Consider the following 27,858-nt stretch of genomic DNA (forward strand, 5'->3'; position numbering starts at 1 on the left):
TTATTCCGCGAAAAGAAGTCCCTATTTTCTAAGAACCATGATTAGCTTTGGAAGGAAGTAGATATCGTAATTTCCCACAAATAAAGAAATAACATGCTAGTTTAAATTTTTGTAGGGTGGTAGAGAAATATTTTGTGTATCCATGTTGGTTCTAAAGTGGGGCAGGGTGGGGCGGTCATGAGGAAGGTTACATATACACAGGGAGTAGCGAGAACTTCCTTTTCCTGTGGCAGCTGCCGGGAAGAGAGGAGCGTGGCTGTCTCCTCTCTCCGCCATGGTAAGTGGAAGTCTTCTTGGCTGTCCTTACCCCGGATCTTAGGGCCAGTAAGGAAGGATTCGGGGTTCGGAGCATAGAGTCTCTAGGAGATAGAGCGAGGAGAAAGAGATGTAGACCAAAGGCATCTATTTCTGGTTTGGAACTGGGGTGTGCGGCCTTACGGCAGCCATCTTAAAGGCAACGTGCGCTGCCCACCTCGGGACGCGCCTGGAGGCAGTAGTTGAAAGCACTGGGTCGTTCTCAGGAGCAGCGGGGCCTAGTCTTAGAAAACTTGGTTATTTAGCCTTTTTTTCTGGATGCTCGTCTCTGCCTAGCTTAGGAATCATCTCTATTAAAAGCCTTCTGGTTCACTTCGCTTAGAAATTGTTCGGTGTCATCTAAATTTTCGAATCCTTAGCCAACTCTTAATATGACCAGTGTTACATGTGTACTGCTCTTGCACAAATAGTCCGTATATATGTAGTATTGTGTGCTGTAGGGCAAACACTATTCTGACGGGGATCGTAGTTGAGTTGGACTAACATAAAGAGTACTCTTCAGGGGCAGTAAGAGATACGGACAAAGAGAATTGGAGTGGTTTGGCTTTAAGCAGAGTGATCAGAGAAAGCTTAAAGTGGCCTGAAGGATGTGAGGAAATTGTGCAAAGAGGAGCTTTAGAGTGAACACATGAAAATTCTTTTTTTTTTTTTTTATTTTTTTCAACATTCAGTAAGATGTTTCTTAGCTATAGCGTTAGAACGGGCGAACACCTGGAAATTCTGAGGCAGGAGTGGGGTGGTCCTGAGACCGAAGATAACATCTGGAAGAGAGTGTGGGAGATGCGATTAGCGGTAGAGAAGATTGTGTAGGTCTGCCTCAGGATTTTGATTTTACTTACGGGTGGGAAGTCTTTGGGAGAGGTTTGAACAAAAAGTAGTATCACCAGTGTTTTACTGGTGAGCTTTAGAACATGTGTTCAGAAGAGGGTCAAGGTGAGTGGTACAGGGATGGAAGTTGGGATGAGCTGAAGCCCGGGTAGGTGGGATTTGCTGATTAATTGGCATTAAACAGGATCTTAAAACCTTGCAATATGATTTTGATTTAGCCATTGTGCTTTATAAGGCTTGTCTTTGAAAATAAAATTGTGCAGAACTTGAGATTCTGAGGGTCCTTTGTAAGATAATTTACTGAAGTTAATAAAACTGTTACTGGTATGTTACTTTAGTTTAAGCTTGTTTGCCCACCATAGCATTCTCTTTTGCAATTATTTAATGGTATTGTTAGCATACGAGAAGAGTTTGCTTCTAACATTACTTGTCAATAAAAATAATCCTTTCCTTTTTTCTTCAGGCGTGTGCTCGCCCACTGATATCGGTGTATTCCGAAAAGGGGGAGTCATCTGGCAAAAATGTCACTTTGCCTGCTGTATTCAAGGCTCCTATTCGACCAGATATTGTGAACTTTGTTCACACCAACTTGCGCAAAAACAACAGACAGCCCTATGCTGTCAGCGAATTAGCAGGTACGGATTTGTACCTTCTGTAGATATTTTAGGGACTGCTTTACAGTAATGATGAAATTCCACTTCATTGGTCCGTGTTTCTGAACCAGATGATTTTCTTCGATGTTCTGATGCTGTTTGCTACCATGCATAATAGTCATAGGTTGGTATGTATGATGAAGCAGCTAAAATTTTTATCTCTTCCCAATTTTAGGTCATCAGACTAGTGCTGAGTCTTGGGGTACTGGCAGAGCTGTGGCTCGAATTCCCAGAGTTCGAGGTGGTGGGACTCACCGTTCTGGCCAGGGTGCTTTTGGAAATGTATCCTTTATTTCACTACCTAAGACTTGTAGGCTCTGATGGAATTTAGCAGACTGGGCCTAATGTAAAAATAGTACATTTCTTAAAGAGAAGGGGCTTCATTTATATGTGGTTATTTTGCTTGCCATGATGTCGTAATTTGCGTCTTACTCTGTTCTCGGCGACAGTTGCCTGCTGTCAGTAAGCTGGTACAGAAGGTTGACGAAAATTCTTCCTGAGCAAGAAATAATAACCTTTTTTAATTACTAAAATTTGAGAAATGTGGTTCTTGACTGGAAAAATAGATGTGTCGTGGAGGCCGAATGTTTGCACCGACCAAAACCTGGCGCCGTTGGCATCGTAGAGTGAACACAACCCAAAAACGATATGCCATCTGTTCTGCCCTGGCTGCCTCAGCCTTACCAGCACTGGTCATGTCTAAAGGTTTGTAATGCTTTGTATCATAAGAGAGGTTGAAGAAATAAGGCACCTAGTGTTTGTTAGTGTGATTTTTTTTTTTTTTTAAATTCATAGTAACCTATTTTGAGATGGCTAAAAGAGAATAATTAGAAAGTTTTTAATGTGAAATGTTTTAGTTAATGGATATCCCAGTTACACTGATTTGATCTTGACAAAAGCGCAGTTATCAAATGTTCTCCAGAAATACACCTATTTCATAAGTTTTAAAAGATTTAATCAAAAATATTTTGTATTAACTGTCAAAATGATGAGATTCCACTTAATTGGTCCGTGTTTCTGAAACACATGATATTTGTGGAAATTCTGACTTGGCAAATTGAATACCATTGTGCTTTTATAAGTTGTATAAAATGTTTCTTGATTTTTACTTATTTTTTTTCTGAAAGGTTTAGGATAACCTAATCAAATTGGTTTTTGTTAGGTCATCGTATCGAGGAAGTTCCTGAACTTCCTTTGGTAGTCGAAGATAAAGTTGAAGGCTACAAGAAGACCAAGGAGGCTGTTTTGCTTCTTAAGAAACTTAAAGCCTGGAATGATATCAAAAAGGTCTGTTTAATGAGCACATTTACAGTATACTACTTGTTCAGTTTGTTACTTTGAATTACAGAAGGTAAGTGAAGGGCAGTATAGATAAGCCTTAATGTTTGAGAGAGCAAGAACCTCAGAGCCCGATTACTTGTGTTAGAATCCTAACTGCCATTCATGACTGTAACCTTGCCAAGTTATTGTGCCCTAATTTAATCATCTGTAAAATGGAATTATAATAAAGCTGAAGATTTATTGCAGAAGTTGTATATTAATCAGAATACTACAACTGGTCACTTTGTAGGTCTATGCCTCTCAGCGAATGAGAGCTGGCAAGGGCAAAATGAGAAACCGTCGCCGTATCCAGCGCAGAGGCCCCTGCATCATCTACAATGAGGATAATGGTATCATCAAGGCCTTCAGAAACATCCCTGGTAATTAAACTGCTTGCTTACATGTATTGATTAGCTATGCTATGCAAGACTACTCAGCTTTTGTTATGATGAGATTTCACTTTATGGTCCGTGTTTCTGAAACATGATTTTATGGAGGTTGTGATTTGTGGCTGAAAGATCTGCAGCATTGATGGTTGAAACTTCATAATGAATCACTATCGGGTACCTTTTGTAGTTCCTAAGCCATAAAAATGATTTGTGTTTCTTCTGTTGAAATACAGCCTCCCTAATTTTTCTTTACCTTTAAAAGGAATTACTCTGCTTAATGTAAGCAAACTGAACATTTTGAAGCTTGCTCCTGGTGGGCATGTGGGACGTTTCTGCATTTGGACCGAAAGTGCTTTCCGGAAGTTAGATGAATTGTATGGCACTTGGCGTAAAGCTGCTTCCCTCAAGAGTAACTACAAGTAAGTATCTTTCATATTACTAAATAACATGTTTATATTGCGGATATTAACATTCAAAGAATTGGCTTACATGTTTTCTGAATGATGAATTTTGTTTCATTTCCCCTTACATGTAGACACAGGCTGCTAAAAGAGGACTAATCAGGTCCATGTTTTTTGTTTTTGAAATAGATTCTCACTCGGTCTTTCCCAGGCTGGAGTGCAGTGGGGTGATTTTTTGCTTACTGCAGCCTCTGTGTCCTGGGTTCAAGTGATTCTCCTGCCTCAGCCTCTGGAGAAGCTGGGATTATAGGCATGTGCCACCAGGTCCAGCTAATTTTTGTGTTTTTACTAGAGATGGAAGTTTTGCCTCCCTGGCCAGGCTGGTTTTGAACTCCTGACCTCCGGTGATCACCTGTCAGCATCAAAAGTGCTGGGATTACAGCGTGAGCCACGTTGCCCAGCCTGGTCCATGTTTATGAGAAGTGATAATGTCTTAGATAATTTGGAGAGCACAAGTGGTTAAAAATAAAGCTGTAGTTGAGCTTCATGTTCTTCAGTCAATTACTTTTACACATATGTGTCAATTTTCTCTCTCAGTCTCCCCATGCACAAGATGATCAATACAGATCTCAGCAGAATCTTGAAAAGCCCAGAGATCCAAAGAGCCCTTCGAGCACCACGGTAAAGTGATTACTTAGAGTATGATTCTTGCCCCAACCCTATACAATTGGTTATTTCAAAAAGTTGTGTGTGTATAATGTAATTGATATAATGTGTTGATACAGTATCTGCCTTTTTATAGCAAGAAGATTCATCGCAGAGTCCTAAAGAAGAACCCACTGAAAAACCTGAGAATCATGTTGAAGCTGAACCCATACGCAAAGACCATGCGCCGGAACACCATTCTTCGCCAGGCCAGGAATGTGAGCGATTATTATTATTATTTTTTTTAACTGATACATTAAGTTCTTAGATTTGGTTCTTACTGTTTTCTACCTAATACGTTGCAGCACAAGCTCCGGGTGGATAAGGCGACCGCGGCAGCAGCAGCACGAGAAGCCAAATCAGATGAGAAGGGAGTTGCAGGCAAGAAGCCTGTTGTAGTAGGTAAGAAAGGAAAGAAGGCTGCTGTTGGTGTTAAGAAGCAGAAGAAGCCTCCAGTAGGAAAAAAGGCAGCAGCAGCCAAGAAACCAGCCCTTGAAAAGAAGCCAGCAGAAAAGAAACCCACTACAGAGGAAAAGAAGCCTGCTGCATAAACTCTTAAATTTGGTTATTCCATAAAGGTCAAATCATTTTGGACAGCTTCTTCTGAATAAAGACCTGATCGAACAGGCAGAGAAACACAGCTTGTTGGTGTGTTGTGTAAAGTGTGGTTAGAATTTTTTTAAAGAGACATTTTATTGGCAATAATTTAGATTGTTCCATTTTACATAGTCTTAATAAAATGGGGCATGGATTTATACTAAGTCCATGGAGATGAATGGAAAGGGAATGATCAAAAACTCTTGATTTTCTAAATGTGGCTTGAAAAATAGGTTTAACAGGACTTCGTCAGAAATGCACAGAGGCTGTTGAAGTTTAGCTCAAAATAGGTTAAATTCTGTAAACATTTAACACTTTAACCACAAGAGGGCACAATTGGAGAACAGTTTTTTTGGAACTGGAGTAAATGATTAGCTCTTAAAAGTTTTTTTTAAACTAGCTATGACAATAGAATTGCTTGAATATTTTTACCCGTGGTTTGAAAAAGTGCCAGTAGGCCACAGTGGCTCACACCTGTAATCTCAGCACTTCGGGACCCTGAGGCAGGCAGATCATGAGGCCATGAGTTCAAAAGCAGCCTGGCCAAATGATGAATTCTCCTTTTCTAAAAATATAAAACACACCTGTAATCCCAGCTATTTGAGAGGTTGAGGCAGGAGAATCACAATCTGGGAGGTGGATGTTGCAGTGAGCTAAGATTGCACCATTGCACTCTAGCTTTGGCAACAAAGACCGTCTCAAAAGTACCAGAAGCATTTTTCAGGATTGCCTATGTGTCTTGTTAAATAAACTGAAATATCCATGATGCACGGTGGCTGACGCCTGTAAGCCCAATGCTTTGGGAGGCTGAGGTGGGTGGATCCACGAGGTCAGGAATTGAAGACCAGCCTGCCCAACGTGCTGAAACCCCGTCTCTAATAAAAATACAAAAAAATCGTGAGGCATGGTGGTGCACACCTGTGATCCCAGCTACTCTGGAGGCTGAGGCAGGAGAATCACTTGAACCCAGGAGGCACAGGTGGTGGCGAGCGCAGATCACACCATTGCACTTCAGCCTGGCCCACAGAGCAAAAAACTGTTTCTCAGATAACTATGAAATGCCTCATCAGATACAAGGGGCTCTTTTTATTCATAAAGCTAAACTGCAGTTATTACCCTAGAATTAACCCTTTTGTCTTGTGTCAAAGCCTTGTTTTGCATTTGTATTGTTAAAGTAGCTTCCCTCTGCCAGTCTCAAAGTTCACAGTCAAGGTGATCTGTAATCTTCCCCATTTCCATGGCCAAATCTCAGTTCTTAAGCACATAAAGGTGCCATTTCTCATTGCAATTTCTTACCCTTTATTTTCCTGCTTTTTAGTTATCTGGTGTAGCCTTACCCTTTAAAATCCACTGGGAATCCTACCCTGTGGGGCCTGTTTTTTTTTTTTTTTCTCTCGACCTTGTGATCCACCCGCCTTGGCCTCCCAAAGTGCTGGGATTACAGGCTTGAGCCACCGCGCCCGGCGGGGCCTATTTTAACACAGTAGGGTTCATGTGCCTGCCTTCAAATCTGCAGGGTTTTTTTGGGTTGAGATAGCCACTTGTTGGAACACCATATTGGAAGTGCTATACACCAGGTCATTTGAAACGGTGTTTGACCATTGACGCGGAAATGGCCTATCGGATTAAAGGCTGTCGACAAATGTTGACACAGCCTGGACACCTACCTGCAGCTCGTCGCCTGCGGAGCGGCCAAGCCATAGCGAGCGTCGGAAGGGGGCGCACCCTTCGCCTTTCCCCGATATGGCCGGCAGCCCCGTCTCTCCGCTCGGTTTCCGGGAGTCGGCGGCGATGGCGTCATCACCGAGCGCCGGGCCTACGGCAGCGCGGAGGCCGGCTGTGTGAGCAGGAAACATGCTGAGCCGGCTTCAGGAACTGCGCAAGGAGGAGGAGACGCTGCTGCGATTGAAGGCGGCCCTGCACGACCAGCTGAACCGCCTCAAGGTGACCCCGTGGCCCCCTCCCGACCCTCCTCCATTCCGCCCGAGCAAACCATTTCCCCCTAACCTGGGCTTCTGCGTTGCCCTCCTGCTGCGGCCAGTTCTCCCCTACTCACTAGCTGTGGTGACGCCCATATACAGGTTTACAAACAAACAGGGCATCTGAAGCACCTGGGGGGTTTGCTGTGCGCTTGTTAGGCCCCACCTCTGAGACTCTTGACCCCGCAGGTCTAGGCTGAGGCCCAGGGATCTGTGTTTGGCAAGTCCTGCCCTACCTGATTCTTCCCGTAAATGCCGATGGCCCTCAGACAACACGCCGAGGAAGGGCTCCCTCGGCCCACCGACCCTTTCCTTCTGAACTGCTGTTTTCTAGCTTGTCTTGGCGCTTGGAATCGCTCTAGTTTTGCAAAGCTAGGAGGGACTCCCGGATCCTCTCATGCTACCAAGGAAGACGGAGGCCCTGGGAGGAGAGACTCGTCCCATTGTCTGCAGGCTCCCAGTAGCTCTTGTTACTGACGCCATGGCCTTGAGGAGGAGTCGGGCAACCTCCGCCTTCTGGGTTCAAGCGAGTCTCGTGCTTCACCTTTCCAAGTTGCCGGCATTACAGGCGTGCATCACCACGCCCCGCTAATTTTTGTATTTTTAGTAGAGGCGTTGTTTCGCCATGTTGCCCAGGCTGGTCTCAGACTCCTGAGCTCTAGGAATCAGCCTTCCAAAGTGCTGAGACTACAGGCGTAAGCCACCGCGGCCAGCCTTACCAAAAAAAAAAAAAAAACACTAAAATTAGCTGAGCGTGTTGGTGCGCACCTGTAGTCCAGCTACTCGGGAAACAGGTGAGAGGATGACCTGAGCCCAGGAGTCAACGCTGCGGAGATCTGAGATTGTGCCAGTGCACTCCAGCCTAGGCTATAAGGGGAGACCTTGCCTTAAAAAAAAAAAAAAAAAAAAAGAGAAAAAAAGGTCCTGGGAGGCGATAATGCTAATCCCCGCTCAGCTTCCTTTTTCAGAATCTTTTTTTTTTTTTTTTTTGAGACAGAGTTTTTCAGTCTTGTTACCCAGGCTGGAGTGCAATGGCGCGATCTCGGCTCACTGCAACCTCCCCCTCCCAGATTCTAGCGATTCTCCTGCCTCAGCCACCCGAGTAGCTGGGATTACCGGTGTCCACCACCAGGCCCAGCTAATTTTTTGTATTTAGTACAAACGGGTTTCACCATCTTGGCCAGGCTGATCTCCAACTCCTGACCTCAGGTGATCCATCCGCCTAGGCCTCCCAAAGTGCTGGGATTACAGGCATGAGCCAACACACCTGCCCCTTTTTTCAGAAACTTTAAGTCCATATGAGGTTAAGATTGCCAAAGCCCTTTGTAAACTGAAAAGTATTATACACCTCTGACATATCAAAATCATAGCATTTTTCCTTAGGGAAGTTATAATGCCCTCCACTTATTTGTGTCTCTGTATTGCCACAATACAGTACCTAATGAGTATATTGAGGACCATCTCCAAAGTCCAGATTTCCTTATGCTTCAGGAAACGCCTCTGTTTTCTATTCTTTCCTTCACATCTCATTACTGAATAATAGGCTCAGTTCTGGGGAATCGCTCTGAAGAGTCAGGTGACACTTGTCTGTTTTATTGACACACTTGTACTTTTTGAGTTGCTAGGTCTAGGGAAGTGGAAGCCATGGCTCAGCCAGAAAACCTGCTCAGCCCAGGGGAAAGGGGCTGGAGTCTTCTTTGCTCATCTCTAAAAGAGAGAAAGTCTAAGCGCCTACCCTGCAACTTTCCCTCTAGAGCAACAGAGATAGTTTTCATTCCCTCTTGATACAAATCTTTTATGGTATGCCCAGCAGTTTACCCACATCGGTAGCTCAGTGAAATAGTAAGGAAAGTGACCTCAACTCTTCTCTTCTAGGTTGAAGAATTAGCCCTCCAATCAATGATCAGTTCTAGAAGAGGGGATGAGATACTGTCTTCTCAAACTGTACCTGACCAGTCACATGATGTAAGCATAATCAAGTGCAGGCCTAGGAGGGAATGTAATGCCCCTATGCTGCTTGGGTGGTGAAGAACTGATGTAGATCACATTACTTAGCCCGAAGGGCTCTGGGAAGTGCTCATAAGAATTTTCTGTCTTAGCTTTGCGCAGTGGCAGTATCGTAGCCAATGAGGTTTATCTGAGGCGCGATTATTGCTAATTGAAAACTTTTCCCAATACCCCGCCATGACGACTTGAAATATAGTCGGCATTGGCAATTTTTTTTTTTTTTTTTTTTTTTTTGAGACGGAGTTTCGCTCTTGTTACCCAGGCTGGAGTGCAGTGGCACGATCTCGGCTCACCGCAACCTCTGCCTCCTGGGTTCAGGAAATTCTCCTGCCTCAGCCTCCTGAGTAGCAGGGATAACAGGCACGCGCCACCATGCCCAGCTAATTTTTTGTATTTTTAGCAGAGACGGGTTTTCACCATGTTGACCAGGATGGTCTCCATCTCTTGACCTCGTGATCCACCCACCTCGGCCTCCCAAAGTGCTGGGATTACAGGCTTGAGCCACCGCGCCCGGCCCGGCATTGGCAATTTTTGACAGTCTCTATGGAGACTGAATTATTTAAAAAAAAAAAAATTGTCTTAATAAGGTAGCAACTATACATTACCCACCTTCCTACCAGCTGGTTATCCTCTAATTTATTAAGTAGTTGCTAATGTTTTACCACCATCCTCCTCCTCATCCATTCTATCTAGTTACTCAGATGAACCCAGGGAAAGTGTGCATTTTTTGTAGGACTATGTCAAAACTCTTGCTCTTTTGTGAATAAGTAACCTTGGGATTCAAGAGTGTCGCTTCAATTACGAAGCACAGTGCTAAAAGATGAGTTCCAGTCCTTATCATACTCATCTCCTACCAAATGCCTTCAAGTCAGTCAACAAAATCATATTTTTGTTTTTGAGACAGAGTCTAACTCTGTTGCCAGGCTAGAGTGCTGAAGTGTAGTGGAGCAATCTCGGCTCACTGTAACCTAGGACTCACAGGTTCAAGCGATTCTCCTGCCACAGCCTCCCAAATAGCTGGGATTATAGGTGCACACCACCACACCTAGCTAATTTTTGTATTTTTAGTAGAGATGGGGTTTCACCATGTTGACCAGGATGGTCTCGATCTCCTGACCTTGTGATCTGCCTACCTCAGCCTCCTAAAGTGCTGGGATTACAGGTGTGCACCACCGCACCCGACCAGCAAAATTGTATTTTTTTTTTTTTTTAAGTCAAACCTGTGAGTTCAGCAAAATCGTATTTCTAAGTATACAATATTTAAAGTTCTGTCAGATTTTATGTGTTAAGACATTTGAAACCATGATACAGCAGCATATGTAAATTGGCACAATTCTTATGGACCTTTATGTAATATAATGTTTGTAAATGAGGTAATATTCTAGTAAATCTGAGGTATTTACTTTTGCCCCATTTTGGTAATGGAGGTGGGGGTAGCAAAGGAAAGTGGCCATACCTCTTAGTCATAAGTACTGGGGATAGATAGGCAATTGCGATTTGATTTTAAAACATTTTTAAGAATTTGCTGTTTAGAGGCCAGCTTCTTTCCTACTAATCTGTGATGCTCTTGGTTAATACAGATGTTGGTGCATGTAGACAATGAAGCATCAATCAACCAAACGACACTGGAGTTGAGCACAAAGAGTCATGTGACAGAAGAGGAGGAGGAGGAAGAGGAAGAAGAATCAGATTCCTAAAGGAGGGGAAAAACCAGGGTCCCTTATACAAATTGCATTTCTAAGTCTCAGACTACTTCTCTTCAAGGAAATCATTTTGCCCTGGGCCCTGTGGCCTGCTTGAAAGGAAAGCAAGAACTGTAAGAAGGATGTGTAGTTGCAGAAATAGTTCCATCAGTAACTCAAGCTTCAGAATGTTATAACATGCAGAAAATCAAAGATGCTTTGTCAGCGTTGAGCAATATGGATGGTGCTGTCTGTGATCTGATCAGATTCAGTAACTGTTGAAAACAAAATTTGCTCTCAAATTTTGATGAGAAAGTCTGGCATTTACAGAAAGGGCAGTTTAAATACAAGCCAGCCTTTCTACCCAACAATGCCTCTTTTAAGAAAAGTAAAGGCTGTTTGCATGCCGCTGAACCCTTGTGAGAAGTTAGGCCACAGTCTAGGGCAAAAAGATGACCAGGGGAAGGACTGAGGGCCATCTGAGAGCACAAGCTGTTGCTCCCCGTCAGAGGCACTGAAACATTGCATGCTATAACTGCTTTGTGGGCCAGGCACGGTGGCTCATGCCTGTAATCCCAGCACTTTGGGAGGCCAAGGCAGGCGGATCACAAGGTCAGGAGATCAACACCATCCTGGCTAACACAGTGAAATCCAGTCTCTAAAAATAAACTGCTTTGTGTAGCTGCTATCATCTCTCACTTGAGACATCACTGGTAAAATATTTTTATAAATAAATTATAAATAGCCATCATGGAGCCTGCTGATTTCTAGGTAGTGAGAAAGAGAAGCAGCAGTTCCTTTTCTGAGGAAAAGATACAATAGGATGGGCCAGGCGTGGTGGCTCACGCCTGTAATCCAAGCACTTTGGAGGCCAAGGCGGGTGGATCACCTGAGGTTGGGAGTTCAAGACCAGCCTGACAAACACGGTGAAACCTCATCTTTAAAAAAATAAAAGATACAACAGGATGGTTTGAAATCCATTTCTGTCCCTTAGATGTGCTATGCTTGGAAGATTGAATTTTTTTAACAGGATGACAGCTGCAGAATAAGAAATGTTACTTAGTATCTGAAGTTGAAGTTCTTTTCTGCGTACTGTCCCTTTTCCACTGACTACTGTGCAGTAAGTAGTTGCTTAATTTTATAAAATTAATTCCTCATCCAAACAACAGTCAAAGCCAAACAAAATTACAAAGAACTTTCTCAAGTAGAACTTACCTAACAGTTCCCAAAGAATACTTTTGTTAACATTACATTGAAATTATTTTGAGCTGCTCTTAGAGGAAACAGAAGTTTAAATGAGCATGTTCCTTAGAACACACAATAGGAAGACAGTTTGGGAACAAAAAGCATCAAGGTACGTCAGTCTTGGGGTCTAATTTAAAATACAGCATGGGTTTTAAAAGCTGGAAAAGTTGACTGAATTCCAGCTCTACCACTGACTGGTCACTTTTCCTCTCACCTCTTTGCAACTCACTTTCCCATTTGGAAGGTGAAGATTCTCAAATCTACTCTAGCAGTTTCACAGGTTGCTATGAGGTGCTAATGAGATAATTTAAAAATCCAACTATCATTGGTGTCTCAGTAAGAATTTAGCATTGGGAGCTCAAAATACTACAAGACTAATTCGGGGAACATCATTCTTGGTTTAAAAAAAAAAAAAAATCTAAACACCCCTCAAAAGACACTGAGCATGAAAGTGGTCATATCTAGGTTTTAGACACCAACATTTCTCCTAAGGTTACAATATGCTCATTTTAATGAGACATTCTCAGTAGTGTGGTATCCTGTCATTTGTAAAAGACACAGGGTGTAAACGTTGAAACCCAGCCTGAATGTTTATTTGCTGAAAATGCATAAATTAAACTGCAGACTAGAAAAGCTGCACCTCAGAGTGAGAAAAAAATAACTAGCTTAGGCAGCAGTATATACAACACTGATCCTTTTTAAATCCTGGCAATATCCGGAGCTCTGGTACCTCTAGATTGGAACTACCTATTTAGAAGATTACCTACCCAAGTTTTGTTTTTAAATCTAAAAACTTTTATTTTTAATTATATATGTTGGCTTTGGTATTCTATCACCTGCCCTTTCAAAGAAAATAATGAGGGGAGAGGTATTGACCAGGCAGCCTCAAATGTACCTAAAAGTTCCCAAAGACTTTTCAAATAAGGAAAGGCTCCTGTGGTCAGTGGGCCATGGCTTACGGACATCTGCCACCTCACAGGCATGACAAAGCCAGTGACAGGCACCTTCGGAAGGCCTAGTTAAGTGTAAATGGTGAAAAAAGGGAAACCATTGCTTAATGTGGAAGCAGATGGGACTGTCCTGTCTGGTGCAGTAAGCTCCCACATTGGATAGGAAGCTGGTCACCAGCAAGGCCCTCCTGTGAGCATGACAGCCTGGAAGTGCAGGCAGGCCCTCAGCTCAACTCTGGGTATAATATGGAAAAGGAGAAATGTTCCATGAGATAAGAAATGTTTTGTGATTTTACTCAGATTTGTTCCCAACCTCCCATCTGCTGCTTTTCCCTTGTATAAAGAGATCAAAGGAATACACAGATCTATTCACAGGTCCCACAGGAAGGTGGTTGGAAAAGTAACAGATAAGGGTGTTGGGTGAGAAGAGTTGGACTGAGTCCAGCGATTGAAATTACGGGAAGCCCCGTTAGTCCAAAGCACTGAACTTGATGTGTTGTTTCTGCCTTCCAGCCTCCTTATCTTCAACTTTCCCCCTCACCGATAATGCTTAGCTAAACCAGTATTTCTTGTGTAGTAAAAGAAATTGAAAAGCTCACCACAAAAGCAAAAAGTGTTCATCCTTTTTTTTTTTTTAACTTCATAGTATATTTATTAGAATAAGAGATTAGATTTGTTAAACATCTAGGTTAAAATGGTTAAAAGGATTTTCATACAATTTTAGGCACTATACACGTTGTTTACAACAGCATTGGTACTTGGATATGGGGAAAGATAAATCTGACATTTTAATGCCTTGATCAGTTTGTAACAATCAAAATAATTCCACCATTTAAGAAACATTAATCAAAACTTAAAGAGACATACCACTAAGTATCCCACACAGTATATTGAAAATAAATAGAGAAATACAACCAGAAGTCTACAGATCATCACAGTAGACAGACTGGTGAAGCCCCAGCTATCATGGCAGTGAAGGGCTCTGGCTAGATTTGGATGTAAACTGCTGAGTTCTACATGAAAAGCAAATAATAATAAAATAACATGATGTACACTTTCTGATGCTCATTTTCATAGCAGCAAAGCATGCTTCACATGCACTGCCTGTGAAGGATCTCACAAGGCTCCCTTCTACTCAAACAGAGAAAGTATGCCCAGCAAGAATAAAGTACCACCAAATGTCAAAGAATCCCGAAAATACAGGCAGACAGCCAGTCATGGAGCAGGAACAGCAGTGCAATTGTAAGAATGACTACCCACAGTCACCAAAATTTCACTGTAATTCAGCCTGGCACGTGTTTGGATCATCAATATATACACAAATAGCCCCAAGCACAAAGCCAATCCACTTAGGGGAACAGTAATAGTACTAAGAATAAAGACAGTAATATTAAAAATGAAAAGAGTAGAATCTTGGCACATGCTGTGTTCTTCATCCTTTGTCATAGGTGAAATGCACATCTGAACAGAGACAGGCATGGGAAGGAGGCCCAAAAGCGACATGGCAAACCACTGGGCAGGGACTTGCTCTTTGCTGCTTCCCAAACACTTAGACGCCAGCAGCATGGGTTGGTGTGCTGGGCTGGTTAAGGCCAATGGTGGAGCAGAGCCAACCTGCAAAATCCACTTCCTCAGCATCAGATCTCTTGATAAAAGCATGAACCTACATGTAAGGAAACAAGAAAAAGTGGTGTTAAAAACAAACAAACAAACAAACACCAGGAAGGAAACTCCCAAGAGTTTCAGGTCTAGAGCTTGTGCTGCACTTGGAAGGAGTACCTGGTACCTCCCCCTGGGCAGCAGTGGGCGCGGCTGCAGGCCCAAACACCCGCTCCATCAGTCACAGCAACTATGAGGCCTTAAGCAAGTCACTTCCCAAAGAGCCTGCTCTTGCAGTATGGAGACAGTAACTCTGCCTTAAATGCCTCACAGGCTTGTAAGAAGGGACAAAGAAAATGTTGGACTTAGTGCATATTATAGTACACACACTGTCTATAGCTGTCCAGATATTTACAGGATTACTTAGCGATTCCCATTGCCACCAAACAAGAGACAGCAGGCAGAGAGTGACTCAGGAAGGAGGCTGAATGTAAGGTAAGGCAGTCAGTATCAGGAAAAGGCTCCACCTCCATGAAGGAGATGGGCTGACCTTTTCCTTCCCTTGGCCCCCTCAGGCCCTTCCTCTGGCCTGCTTATTCAGGCTGCGGGGTCACCCTGCTTTCCCTTTAACTGATGGGCGGGCAGAGGAGACTCATGTTTGGTATTCTGCAGCCCCAGGCTCAGCTGGACCACAGTGGGCAGGGAATGAATGGGATCTGGAAGTGCACAGATGACTGACAGAGAAGAACAAATGAAAAAACAGGTACTGTAAGAATCTGGAATAAATGGACTCACCATGAGTTGTTTCAAATCTGCTCTCTCTGCCGGGTTTTTAATTAAGCTTAAAGGAAGAAAGATAAGGTGAGAGCTGAGTGGAACTAAAGTCAAAAAGCAATGTGCCAATCCCTGGAAAGCGAGTATGAAAAGCAGCAGCTACTATACCCATCATGTAGTTAGACATGTCACGTAAGTCTTGCCTCTCTTAAAAAAGGGGCTTAAAGGGCCGGGCGCGGTGGCTCACGCCTGTAATCCCAGCACTTTGGGAGGCCGAGGCGGGTGGATCGCGAGGTCAAGAGATCGAGACCATCCTGGCCAACATGGTGAAACCCCGTCTCTACTAAAAATACAAAAAATTAGCTGGGCATGGTGGCGCGTGCCTGTAATCCCAGCTACTCAGGAGGCTGAGGCAGGAGAATTGCCTGAACCCAGGAGGCGGAGGTTGCGGTGAGCCAAGATCACGCCATTGCACTCCAGCCTGGGTAACAAGAGCGAAACTCAGTCTCAAAAAAAAAAAAAAAAGGGGGGGGGCTTAAAAAAGGGAGGGGAAAGGGCAAAACTGTGCCTGCAGAGGCACTGGTGCTTCCAGAAATGGGGTGGGGAGCCTGACAAATCCAGAGTACCCTTCCAGAGAACAGGGAGCCAACTTACCATTTATTCACAAAATCTTGAAATTCCAGGCTGAATACTCCACTGGGCAGTTTTGGAGGAGGCTGCAAACACATGTTGAGATAAGAAAAATGCCTGACTCCTTGCTCCAGCCATCTCCTCTCCCCATCCCACCCCTCCCTCCAGCAGCCAGTGCTACTTTTTTATTTTTATTTTTTATTTTTTTTTTTTAAGTCTTCTCTGCAGTCCAAAGGCAATGCCACTCTCATCCAGTCAAGGAAAGGCACAGGTGGAAGGCCAGCGGCTGGCTGCCTGTTGGGTAACCACGTTGGAACCACTGGTCTCAAATAGCACAGAATTAGGACTGAGTGATTTTGAACTAATCACTATGCCTCTCTGAGCCTGTTTACTCTTCTATGACATGAAGCGGTTGGGCCTAATGATCTCAGGGACACTTTCAAGCTCTGACACTACAGTGGTAGATCTTGGAGTGCGGCATGGAAATGTAACCAGCAGTTTACTAGCAGCAACAGCTAGGGGCACGTGCAAACCACCAGGCATAGCCCAGGTCTGACAGCACCTGCAGGAGCAAACCAGATTAAAAATTTCTTTTCTGAGCCCTAGAGAGGCAGTGAAAAGTTAATAAAACATTAACTGACAGAGAGCTGGATCTGGAAGAATGTTACCTGTACACTCCAGGAATGAGGCTGTTTTCAGATTTTCCCATGGTGATCATGCAGCGCTACAGAGTACAAAGCCCCGGAGCACTGGGCTCATGTGTTCCACGCAGTCCAAGAAATGTGAGCACACTCACCTACCTGGGCTGGGAGCTGTGTGCAGCTTCTTTGGGAGACAGTGGCCCATAGACATCATGTCCTTGATGTCACTGCTCTGAGGCACAGCCCCAAATCTCATTTCTAATTTGAGACTCAAAATGAAACACTAATACACCACAACCACCACCACCATAAAGCTCAATCTAGTGCTCTACCTCTGAAGGCTGTGTCAGTCTGATCTGAGGTGAGGACTAGAACCCAGCTCTTAGAACAGTGATCCAGAGCAAGCCCTACCCTGCAGACTGTCCCTGCTGCTGAGGGGATGAAGGGACCATTCGAGGGAGAGGCAGGATCCATTCCTTCTGAGTAGGAGAGAGCTAGGCAGCAGAGGGGCTGTGTGCTGGCAGAGGCCGAGGCCAACCCACTACCATGCAGCCAAGCCTCCTAGGAGGCAGGAATGGGAGATAGGAGGTGGTGAGAAAAAAGAGCCCTGGGTGGGAAGGACTTGGATTACTTTTCATCTTGGAGGCTTAATTTCCTCACCTGTTCGAAGAGGAACCAATTTGGCCTACCTCAGCAATACTTGGGAGAATTGAATAGGAAATTAATGTGAAAATTGAGAAGAAAGCAGTGCCCGTTAGGAGCCTGGCAATGACATAGCTAACCTCAGATATCCCTTCCCCTTATATGAACAGCACCCCAGAACCACCCAGCAGTAGAGGATGGATGGTTTTTTTCTGACTTCTACAAGTCCTTAAGCAGCAAGGATCTGATCCTGAAACCACGAAACCACTTTTCTACAGCCCATAGTGCTTAGTATAAAGCTGTGCAGATAGTAAAGAGAGGTCAATTAAACTCCCTAGTAGACTGAACCTGTGACAGGGATTTTTTGTTGTTGGGTTGTTTTCTTTTTTCTTTTTTTTTTTTGAGACGGAGTTTTCGCTCTTGTTACCCAGGCTGGAGTGCAATGGCGCCATCTCGGCTCACCGCAACCTCCGCCTCCTGGGTTCAGGCAATTCTCCTGCCTCAGCCTTCTGAGTAGCTGGGATTACAGGCACGCGCCACCATGCCCAGCTAATTTTTTGTATTTTTAGTAGAGACGGGGTTTCACCATGTTGACCAGGATGGTCTCAATCTCTTGACCTCGTGATCCACCCGCCTCGGCCTCCCAAAGTGCTGGGATTACAGGCTTGAGCCACCGCGCCCAGCGGGTTGTTTTCATTTGCCCCCTCCCCAGAGCCAGGGTCTCACTGTTGCCCAGGCTGGAGTGCAGTGGTGTGATCTTGCCTTACTGCAATCTCCGCCTCCTGCATATTGTTTTTAATGGCATTTAAAAGCAGAAACGCTACACCACGGTTATAAATGCATTTGCTTTGCGCCTCCCCACTTCTGCCTACAGTGCTTAGCACACTGTAAATGAAAAAAAAGGGGGGAGAGGTGGGGCTTGGCGAATTGAAAGAATAATGTAAATGGGCAAGCTGGAGGCTCCTGAACATTGGAGAGGAACTGTAACTCTGTCCTATCTGAAGATGTCCCCTAGGGAAGCAACTCAATTCCAACACCATAGTGCATGGTGCATGGTGCATGAACAGAACATGAGAATATTGGAGCCCACACTATAGGAATAGCAAACTGGGTTTCCAGTCAACTCAGCCATGGGTTTTCTTTCCTTTTTTTTTTTTTTTGAGACAGAGTTTCCAGGCTGAAGTGCAGTGGTGCGATCTTGGCTCACTGCAACCTCTGCCTCCAGGGTTCAAGAGATTCTCCTGCCTCAGCCTCCTGAGTAGCTGGGATTACAGGCATGCACCACCATGCCCGGCTAATTTTGTATTTTTAGTAGAGACGGGGTTTCACCATGTTAGCCAGGCTGGTCTCAAACTCCTGTACTCATGTGATCCGCCCACCTCAGCCTCCCAAAGTGCTGGGATTACAGGCGTGAGCCACCGTACCTGGCCAGCCATTGGTGTTTTCTTAAAATAAGCAAATACAATTCCAAGGTCAAGGAAACCAGGCAGTACTTACCTCATTGACTATGTAATCCAACAACTCAAAAATTGCCATGGGAGGTCGGCTGTCCATTCCATATGCTACAAATTTTATAAAAAGAAAAAATACTTCTCAGAAACAGGAGATTACTTGTTAATATGAGGCAAGGGGTTGGGCATGGATCCCTAGGGCCAGAACAGGGTCATGGACAGTAAACAGATTAAACAGCCACAGGTAAGGCTTGAACACAGAGGGGACCAGCAAAGGCCAGGGTACAAGTCTGGGCTCTGCCACATCTTAAGTTTGTAACCTTTGGCAAATCAGTTCACCGCCGAGCCAAAGTTCCGAGCTTTGTAAAGCACAGACATAGTAATTTTGTCTGTCTTTTCCCTCTTCCTTCTATTGAGAGAGAAGCAAATGAGAGAGCAGCTAAATAAAGAGCTTAATTTTAATTCTCCATGAACCTGCGTTTCTTCCTTTTGTCTCCTAGAATCACAGGCCAGCCTCAGAGGCCACAGCCACCAGGCCCTCCAATGACCTGTCAACAAGCTACTCCCAGCCCCCTCTGCTTTCCCCTTCATACGAGCTGTCTCTCATGTGGACCTCACAGAGGTAAAGGCAGGTATCCCTAACCAGACAGGAGCTACATAAAAAACAGATGGCTAGGTCAGGCTATTCCCTGAGTACCAGGCTTACTTCCCAGTATTCACATTCAGCAGGGCAGGTGGTACTGCACGTGTTTATCATCCTGGGAGTCAGACTGGGCCACTTAAAAGCCTATGTAAGCCTTGACAAGTGCACTGTGCCTCAGTTTCCTTATCTTTAAAATGGAGATTATAATCATGTTCACAAATGGAATGCTACTAAAATTATATAATGCTAGGCAAATCCGTGGACACAGAAAGTAGATTAGTGGTTGTCCAGGGATCAGGCTGGGGGGAGTAGGGGATGGGGTTTCTTTCTAGGGTAATGAAAATGTTCCAGAATGAGACAGTGGTGATGGCTGCACAACATGGAACAATATACTAAAACCCACTGAACTACATACTTTAAAATGTGAATTTTGTCTTCTGTGAATTCTTTTTTTTTTTTTTTTTTTTTTTGAGACGGAGTTTCGCTCTTGTTATCCAGGCTGGAGTGCAATGGCACGATCTCGGCTCACTGCAACCTCTGCCTCCTGGGTTCAGGCAATTCTCCTGCCTCAGCCTCCTGAGTAGCTGGGATTACAGGCACGTGCCACCATGCCCAGCTAATTTTTTGTATTTTTAGTAGAGATGGGGTTTCACCATGTTGACCAGGGTGGTCTCGATCTCTCGACCTCGTGATCCACCCGCCTCGGCCTCCCAAAGTGCTGGGATTACAAGCTTGAGCCACCGCGCCTGGTCTCTTCTGTGAATTCTATTCCAATCAAAAATAAATCTACCAAAAGTCATGATTAAAAAACAAATAGAACACAGTGGCTCATGCCTATAATTCCAACACTTTGGGAGGCCAAGGCAGGAGGATCACTTGAGCCCAAGAGTTCCAGACCAGCCTAGGCAACATAGCAAGACCTCATCTATACTAAAAAATAAAAAAATTAGCCAGGCATGGTGCCACACACCTGTGGTCTCAGCTACTCAGGAGGCTGAGGCAGGAAGATCACTTTTAAGCCCAAGAGGTCACAGCTGCAGTAAGCCACGATGACACCACTGCACTCCAGCCTGGGTGACAGGGCAAAACCCAGTATCCAAAAAGAAAAACTACAAATTAGAGGTCAGGTGTGGTGGATCATGCTTGTAATCTCAGCACTTTGGGAGGCTGAGGCGGGAGGATTGTTTGAGTCCAAAAGTTTGAGACTAACCTGCATAACATAGGGAGACCATGTCTCTACAAAATAAAAAACAACTCAGTTGAGTGTGGTGACATGTGACTGCAGTCCCAGCTACTCAGGAGGCTGAGGTAGGAGGATCACTTGGGTCTGGGAGGTTGAGGCTGCAGTGAGCTGTGATCATACCACTGCACTCCAGCCTGGGTGACAAGAGTGAGCCCCTTCCCTCCCAAACCCCCAAATAAATTATAGTCTATAGTCCCAGCCTACTCTGGAGGCTGAGGGAGGAAGACTGCTTGAGCCCAGGAGTTGAAGGCTGTGACTAGCCACTGCACTGGGCAACACAGCAAGACCATTCTTCTTAAATAAATACAAAAGGTTAGATAATGTATGCGAAGTGCTAAATACAGTACCTAGAATACAGTATGTACTCGACAAATGGTAGGAAGTTGTTGGTAATAACACTTTCCTATACCCACCTGGAGATCCCTGCTGCTTCTCCCTGCCCTAGTGTGGCATCCAGGGACACAGAATCAGTCTTGGCAAAATGTACAAAGAATGAGCCCTCCAGAAATCCCTGAAAGTAAGGGACCACCTCACAGTCCAAGGTGGGGACACACGAGGCTACTCACAGCTAAGGGGCCTCCCAGGGGTCCTTGGCCTGGGTGGGGTCTCAGCTGCATCTCCCTCCACCTGGCACCCAAACATCAGCTCCAGCTCCTTGGCATCTGGAGGAGGGATGGGATACCTCCCAACCGCCATCTCTACCAGAGAGAGTCCCATGCTCCAGATGTCCGACTGCACAGAGTAATGAGTCCCCTGGAGTCTTTCTGGCTGCAGGAGAGACAGACAGTTATAATCACCTGACCTAACTTGGACCCCTGGATCTACTAATGCATTTTCCCTTCTGTCCCTTCTGAAAAGTTAATATACTGTTTCAAGAGCTCCACTAATCTCTTGAATTTGGCCTCCTGCCTGCCCCCAAATATTGTGTTTACCAAATCCTAGCTGGCTCCAGTGTCTTTGACCCCTCCTCCCTGCTCTATCTCTCCTATAATCTGGACTAAACTGAGAGACCACATCGAATTGGCTTGGCCCTGGCTGCCACTTCAGCCTATGGTTAGCTTTACCCAGCTTGGCCACTGTCTTGCATGGGCAGGGCAGCCTGTCCAAAGCCCAGCATGAAAGGTTCATCTTGTTACTGAATCTGAAACATGAAGCTTGTGGAACTCGGGTTGGGAATGAGGTGGTGCTGTGGATACAGAGAATAAAAGATCTAGGATCAGTGGGTCTGAGACTTAAGTCCCAATTCTTAGACTGACAAGCTAAAGGATCCTGAATCTCAGCCTCATCTATAAAATGGGGCTGCTGCTGGGCTGGGCATGGTGGCTTATGCCAGTAATCCCAGCACTTTTGAAGGCCAAAGCAGGCAGATAACATGAGGTCACCAGGCTGGCCAACATAGCGAAACCCCATCTCTACTAAAAATACAAAAATTAGCTGAACATGGTAGCAGGCACCTATAATCCCAGCTACCTAGAAGGCTGAGACAGGAGAATCTCTTGAACCCGGGAGATGAAGATTGCAGTGAGCCGAGATCACACCACTGCACTCCGGCCTGGGTAACAAAAGCAAAAACTCCATCACAAAAAAGAAAGAAAACAAAAAAGGAGCTGCTGATGAAAATGACTAATATTTTATCATTGACATAACAATGACATAACAAAACTCTACTTAGGGTTACTAAAAAGATCAAATCAAATGAAAATTTATGTCGGATGTTGCAGAATGTTATACAAATATTAGTTGATAATGGTGGGAAGAGCCAAAGAGAAAAAAAGTACACAGTGCTATACAAAAGCATTATTTTTAATGAGCATTATTTGAAATAGCACATGTATTTCAAGAACCCTACCAAGAAAATCTTTACTCTGGCCATAGTATATCCATTTAGACATTAACTTCTCTTGTAGCATTTTTCACTAACTCCAACACTAGATTATTTTGGAACTGACCATATAATCACAAAAACCCAAATCATTAAACCCTTGATCAGTGAGTCCCAGGGCCTGTTAATGGATTTTGAACTTGAGAGTTGGCAGTCACATGGCCCAGGATGCCAGCTGCTCTGCTATTGACATTTAGGGAAGAAGCAATGAGGAGATGACAGAGAAAGAGAGTTCCACTGTGGGTCACTGGGGGTGGGGGGATGTGAGTCAATGCCAGGTAAGTGATGTTGACAGTGCCTGGAGTCACAGTGGGGGGTAGGCGCCAGCAAGAAGGAATGAGGATGTGTTCACACTGGGATCTGGACACAGGTGCCAAATCCTCCCTAAGAGGCAAATGAGGGCGTGCTGTGCAAAGGGCGTCTGCCTGGCAAGGAGGCAGCTAGCTTTCAATCCTGGCTCAGCAAGGTTAAGTAGGCAGCTTGCTTAACCTCCCTGAATCTACACTTCCTCACATCTAAAATGGGAGCAATCAGCTTTATTTCCTGGGACAACCACATGGACCAAATGAGACCTTCCAGGGACATGGTATGTGCTTTGACAGAGAACACACAAAACACTTTGTACATGTTAAGATCTGAGCCTCGGCACCTGTCCCCCATGTGGGCCTGCTTCCCGCCACTTCTGTAGACTGCCCACTCGCTCCAATGCTCCTCCACTCTGCCACACTTCGGCACTGGCCCAGACTCACATTTCCCCCTTTGCGATCATTCTCAGAAATGTGCTATCCATGTACCCTCCCATTCAGCCAACCAAACATCTACCCACTTGCCAAGCATTCCCCAGACACCTACCACATGCCAGGCCCCATGCCAGACGCTAGGGACAAGAGAGACACCTTGTCCCTGTCCCCAAGGAACTGGTGGTATGGAGGAGGGAAAAGAACATGCTGGTGCTGCCATGGTGTGGGGGTAGCCCCACACAACGCTCTAGTGACAGTGGGAGCCAGCAGACGTAGGAGCAGCAGGGAAGACCCCCAACAGAGAGCGTTGGCTGCAGTGGAGTGGAGACTCCGGGTGAGGGGACCCGGTGTGCTGCAGTTAGGGGAGGGGTAGGTGACTGACAGACGCAGTGAGGAGGGAGAAAAGAGGCTGGGCAATTCTGAACAGACTCTCAGGAGTTGGGAGCTACTAGATACTGAAAGGATGAACTGCTGAGAAGGCAGGTTACAAGCCAATGTTCAGGCTTCTACCTTGGGAAACCAGGGAGATAATGCTATCTATTTATCGCTAAGAGAAAAGGAGGGGGTGGGTCATTTATCTGAGCATACTGGGTTTGCGGATCTGAAGATGATCATTTAGAGATGCCCAGAGGGGAGCTTGAGCTCACAATCCTTCAGAATGAAAGCTGCACTCTGGAGCTGGACAATCCTTTCAATGAGTCAAGGCCCCAGTATCCCAGTTATGCTCCAAGGCCTAAGACAGACCAAAACCATCTTCCCATTCAATTTCACCTCCCTCACTTCTTGTCCCCTATCCAGCACAAGAAGCTCAAGCAATGGAAACTTCTGTTCTTACCGACATGTAGGACCTTGTGCCCACGAAGGAGTTGGCCATGGAGTCGATGAGCTGCCCGCTGACCCCAAAGTCACAGAGCTTGATCTCCCCACGGGAGTTGACTAGGATGTTGGAGGGCTTGACATCTGTAGGAAAAAGAAAATAGAAAAGGAGGGAACTGACACAGGTAGACTGGGGAAGAGAAGGATCAGCATTCCATACAGAGCAGCCCTGACCGTGAGTCCCAGGACAACAGTCCTATCCCCCATCAGAGGCAGCCCTTGGCTTGCAAACACTGTACACCAAGGCCCCGTGTTCTGGGTTCAAGAAGCAATTGTCAGGAGATGGAATGACCAGCTGCTGTAGAAGGACAGAAAGGCAGTAGATTTCCACTGTTTGAGAATGCACACTTGGCCCGATGACCCACAGGAAGGAGTCAGTTATCGTGAACGGTCAGGATTTCAAAGTCTGTTGCTTTGGCCGGGCGCGGTGGCTCACGTCTATAATCCCAGCACTTTGGGAGGCCGAGGTGGGTGGATCACGAGGTCAAGACATCGAGACCATCCTGGTCAACATGGTGAAACTCTGTCTCTACTAAACAAAAAAATTAGCCAAGCATGGTAGCGTACGCCTGTAGTCCCAGCTGCTCGGGAGGCTGAGGCAGGAGAATTGCTTGAACCCAGGAGGCAGAGGTGGTTGCAGTGAGCCGAGATTGTGCCATTGCACTCCAGCCTGGGTAATAAGAGTGAAACTCCGTCTTGAAAAGAAAAAAAAAAGTCTGTTGTTTCAACCACCCCTACTTATAAGACATAGTATCTATGCTTAGAATATGAAGGAAGCAGAACAAAAAAAACAAGTAGTAAGACCTATCTGCTTGCTGAGGCTGCACAGGCTAGAAGGAGACAAGGTATGGTGGGAACTCCCATTCTTGACCTCTGCACCAGGCCCAGAGCATGTGGGTCTTTTTCTTATCAATATGATCAATATGTGTGGCTGGGGTAGAAGCTGAGTCATTCCATCTAGTCCATTCCACTGGAGTCTCTCACCTAGCAGTCTACACAGCTACATCTACCCTGCCAGTCAAGGAGAACCCCTTGCTACCTGGAGCCGGAACGTGAGAGGCCTTAAAGCTCCTCAGAGTCAAAACGATGCCCCCATTCCCCTTCCTTGCACTTTTATCATCACCCCACCCCACCCCACCCATCTGGTCACTGTCACAGATACCCATACACTGGCCCTTAGTTTGCAGAGACCAAAATTTCCAAACACTTTGTCTTCCACTGTATCCTCTGATTCATACAATTGTCCTGTAAAGCGCATAGATCAGCCAGTTATCCTCATTTATAAGTGAGGAAAGCAAGGCTGGGACTTGGTGAAGGCCCCTGGAGCAGGGCTTTGTGTAGCAGACATCAGCAAACAATGAGACTGACTTCAAGGGCAGGCCATGTCTAGGAAACGTCCTAAACCATGACAGGAAATCGTTAATACTTGTAATACGGACACCATACAGGACATCTAGCAAATGAGAAAAAAAACCCAAACCTCCTGTAATACAACCCAGTAGAGCCACTTACGATGTTTCATTATTTTTCCCTTCAATACTGTTTTATATGAATGCATTTATTTATTATTATTATTCTTTTAGACACAGGGTCTCACTACATTGGCCAAACTGGCCCTGAACTCCTGGGCTCAACTAATACTCCCACCTCAGCCTCCCAAGTATCTGGACTATAGGTGTGAACCATCATGGCCGGCTATTTAAACAGATTCAAACAGCTGTATTTAAGTATCTTTCCAAGGCCAACCTGAAAAACAAAAGCCGGGCACAGTGCCTCACACCTATAATCCCAGCACTTTGGGAGACCTAGCTGGGCAGATCACCAGAGGTCAGGAGTTCAAGACCAGCCTGGTCAATATGGTGAAACCTTGCCTCTAATAAAGATACAAAAATTAGCTGTGTGAGGTGTCACAAGCCTGTGATCTCAGCTACTCAAGAGACTAAGGCAGGAGAATTGCTTAAACCCGGGAAGTGGAGGCCGGACGCGGTGGCTCAAGCCTGTAATCCCAGCACTTTGCGAGGCCGAGGCGGGTGGATCACGAGGTCGAGAGATCGAGACCATCTGGTCAACATGGTGAAACCCTGTCTCTACTAAAAATACAAAAAACTATCTGGGCGTGGTGGCGCGTGCCTGTAATCCCAGCTACTCAGGAGGCTGAGGCAGGAGAATTGCCTGAGCCCAGGAGGCGGAGGTTGCGGTGAGCCGAGATCGCGCCATTGCACTCCAGCCTGGGTAACAAGAGCAAAACTCTGTGTCAAAAAAAAAAAACATGGGAAGTGGAAGTTGCAGTGAGCCAAGATTGCGCAACTGCACCCCCAACCTGGGAGACAGAGTGAGACTCTGCCTCAAAAAAAAAAAACAAAAACAAAGTCTAATCTTCTCCTCCCCCAGGTTCAAGTGATTCTCCAGCCTCAGCCTCCTGAGTCGATGGGTTTACAGATGCTCAAAAGATCCAGCAACCCGGCTAAAGTCACACAGCAAAAACTGGGTAAAAGGCTGGGCGCGGTGGCTCACGCCTGTAATCCCAACACTTTGGGAGGCCAAGACGGGTGGATCATGAGGTCAAGAGATCGAGACCATCCATGGTCAACTAAAAATACAAAAATTTGGCCGGGCTCGGTGGCTCAAGCCTGTAATCCCAGCACTTTGGGAGGCCGAGGCGGGTGGATCACGAGGTCAAGATATCGAGACCATCCTGGTCAACATGGTGAAACCCCGTCTCTACTAAAAATACAAAAAATTAGCTGGGCATGGTGGCACGTGCCTGTAATCCCAGCTACTCAGGAGGCTGAGGCAGGAGAATTGCCTGAACCCAGGAGGCGGAGGTTGCGGTGAGCCGAGATCGCGCCATTGCACTCCAGCCTGGGTAACAAGAGCGAAACTCCGTCTCAAAAAAAAAAAAAAAAAAAAAAAATACAAAAATTAGCTGGGCATGGTGGCACATGCCTGTAGTCCCAGCTACTCGGGAGGCTGAGGCAGGAGAATTGCTTGAACCCAGGAGACGGAGGTTGCGGTGAGCTCAGATCGCGCCATTGCACTCCAGCCTGGGTAACAAGAGCAAAACTCCGTCTCAAAAAAAAAACAAGCCGGGCGCTGTGGCTCACGCCTGTAATCCCAACTCTTAGGGAGGCAGAGGCGGGAGGATAGCTTGAGCCCAGGAGTTCGAGACCTGCCTGGGCAATATAGCGAGACCCTGTTCTCCACAAAAAAAAAAAAAAAAAACAACAACAAAAAAAAAAAAAAAAAAAAAACTGGGTAAAGCTAAAAGCAAATCTCAGGCCCTCTGACACTTACGTCTGTTCTCTTCTACCTACCCTACTGCCATGCTCTAATGGTCTTATCACCTACTGTCCACTGAGCACCTGCTACCTTACCTGTGGGCTGTATGAGCACCAGACAGACAGCAGCCAAGAAACCGACCAAGTCTGCCACTGTTATAAAGCTTAAATTTTAATGTGAGAAGACAAGACAATAAATCAATCAAAGAACAAATATGTAACATCAGGTGGTTTTAAGCAGCACAAAGAAAAATATAAAACCCGGCCGGGAGCAGTGGCTCAGGCCTGTAATCCCAGTACTTTGGGAGGCCAAGGTAGGTGGATCATTTGAGGTCAGGAGTTCAAGAACAGCCTGGCCAACATGGTGAAACCATCTTTACTACAAATA

General features: G+C 45.4%; 3 protein-coding genes and 5 non-coding genes across 8 annotated transcripts in view; 7 read left to right on the top strand and 1 right to left on the bottom strand.

The window, feature by feature from the left end:
* Positions 1-176: 176 nt before the first annotated feature.
* RPL4 (ribosomal protein L4) lies at positions 177-5,368 on the top strand. The gene is made up of 10 exons (XM_010340317.3): positions 177-277; positions 1,607-1,778; positions 1,972-2,078; positions 2,363-2,501; positions 2,959-3,083; positions 3,367-3,496; positions 3,768-3,924; positions 4,504-4,587; positions 4,709-4,829; positions 4,917-5,368. Exons 1-10 carry the CDS (start codon positions 275-277, stop codon positions 5,160-5,162), a joined length of 1,284 nt encoding a protein of 427 aa, XP_010338619.1. The 5' UTR covers positions 177-274; the 3' UTR covers positions 5,163-5,368.
* LOC120364147 (small nucleolar RNA SNORD18) lies at positions 1,822-1,893 on the top strand. The gene has a single exon (XR_005579490.1). It is a non-coding gene; the product is annotated as a small nucleolar RNA SNORD18 (small nucleolar RNA).
* Positions 2,201-2,299, top strand: LOC120364149 (small nucleolar RNA SNORD16). Its single transcript, XR_005579492.1, has one exon. It is a non-coding gene; the product is annotated as a small nucleolar RNA SNORD16 (small nucleolar RNA).
* LOC120364146 (small nucleolar RNA SNORD18) lies at positions 2,777-2,848 on the top strand. Its single transcript, XR_005579489.1, has one exon. It is a non-coding gene; the product is annotated as a small nucleolar RNA SNORD18 (small nucleolar RNA).
* Positions 3,557-3,624, top strand: LOC120364148 (small nucleolar RNA SNORD18). Its single transcript, XR_005579491.1, has one exon. It is a non-coding gene; the product is annotated as a small nucleolar RNA SNORD18 (small nucleolar RNA).
* Positions 5,369-6,996: 1,628 nt separating the features above from the next.
* Positions 6,997-11,844, top strand: SNAPC5 (small nuclear RNA activating complex polypeptide 5). Its single transcript, XM_003929704.4, has 3 exons — positions 6,997-7,152; positions 9,063-9,152; positions 10,775-11,844. Exons 1-3 carry the CDS (start codon positions 7,063-7,065, stop codon positions 10,889-10,891), a joined length of 297 nt encoding a protein of 98 aa, XP_003929753.3. The 5' UTR covers positions 6,997-7,062; the 3' UTR covers positions 10,892-11,844.
* Positions 9,285-9,432, top strand: LOC120364038 (U4 spliceosomal RNA). The gene has a single exon (XR_012516711.1). It is a non-coding gene; the product is annotated as a U4 spliceosomal RNA (small nuclear RNA).
* Positions 11,845-13,685: 1,841 nt separating the features above from the next.
* Positions 13,686-27,858, bottom strand: part of MAP2K1 (mitogen-activated protein kinase kinase 1) — a 116,710-nt gene continuing 102,537 nt past the window's right edge. The window contains exons 6-11 of the mRNA XM_003929701.4: positions 24,152-24,276; positions 21,261-21,462; positions 18,855-18,919; positions 16,099-16,160; positions 15,466-15,511; positions 13,686-14,734 (exon numbers count right to left, since the gene is read on the bottom strand). Of these exons, the coding sequence (XP_003929750.1) occupies positions 14,621-14,734; positions 15,466-15,511; positions 16,099-16,160; positions 18,855-18,919; positions 21,261-21,462; positions 24,152-24,276 (614 nt within the window). The 3' untranslated portion in view covers positions 13,686-14,620. The remainder of the gene's footprint in view (positions 14,735-15,465; positions 15,512-16,098; positions 16,161-18,854; positions 18,920-21,260; positions 21,463-24,151; positions 24,277-27,858) is intronic.

This window comes from Saimiri boliviensis, chromosome 2 (genome assembly GCF_048565385.1).
Source record: "Saimiri boliviensis isolate mSaiBol1 chromosome 2, mSaiBol1.pri, whole genome shotgun sequence".
Taxonomy (NCBI): Eukaryota; Metazoa; Chordata; class Mammalia; order Primates; family Cebidae; genus Saimiri; species Saimiri boliviensis.

Excerpts from the sequence above, each read along its gene's own strand:
- RPL4 (XM_010340317.3), top strand. Across the intron at positions 2,079-2,362 it reads GCCAGGGTGCTTTTGGAAAT|ATGTGTCGTGGAGGCCGAAT; the intron begins GTATCCTTTATT and ends CTGGAAAAATAG. Across the intron at positions 2,502-2,958 it reads AGCACTGGTCATGTCTAAAG|GTCATCGTATCGAGGAAGTT; the intron begins GTTTGTAATGCT and ends GGTTTTTGTTAG.
- SNAPC5 (XM_003929704.4), top strand. The coding sequence starts at position 7,063 with ATGCTGAGCCGGCTTCAGGAACTGCGCAAGGAGGAGGAGACGCTGCTG. Across the intron at positions 7,153-9,062 it reads ACCAGCTGAACCGCCTCAAG|GTTGAAGAATTAGCCCTCCA; the intron begins GTGACCCCGTGG and ends CTTCTCTTCTAG. Across the intron at positions 9,153-10,774 it reads TACCTGACCAGTCACATGAT|ATGTTGGTGCATGTAGACAA; the intron begins GTAAGCATAATC and ends TGGTTAATACAG.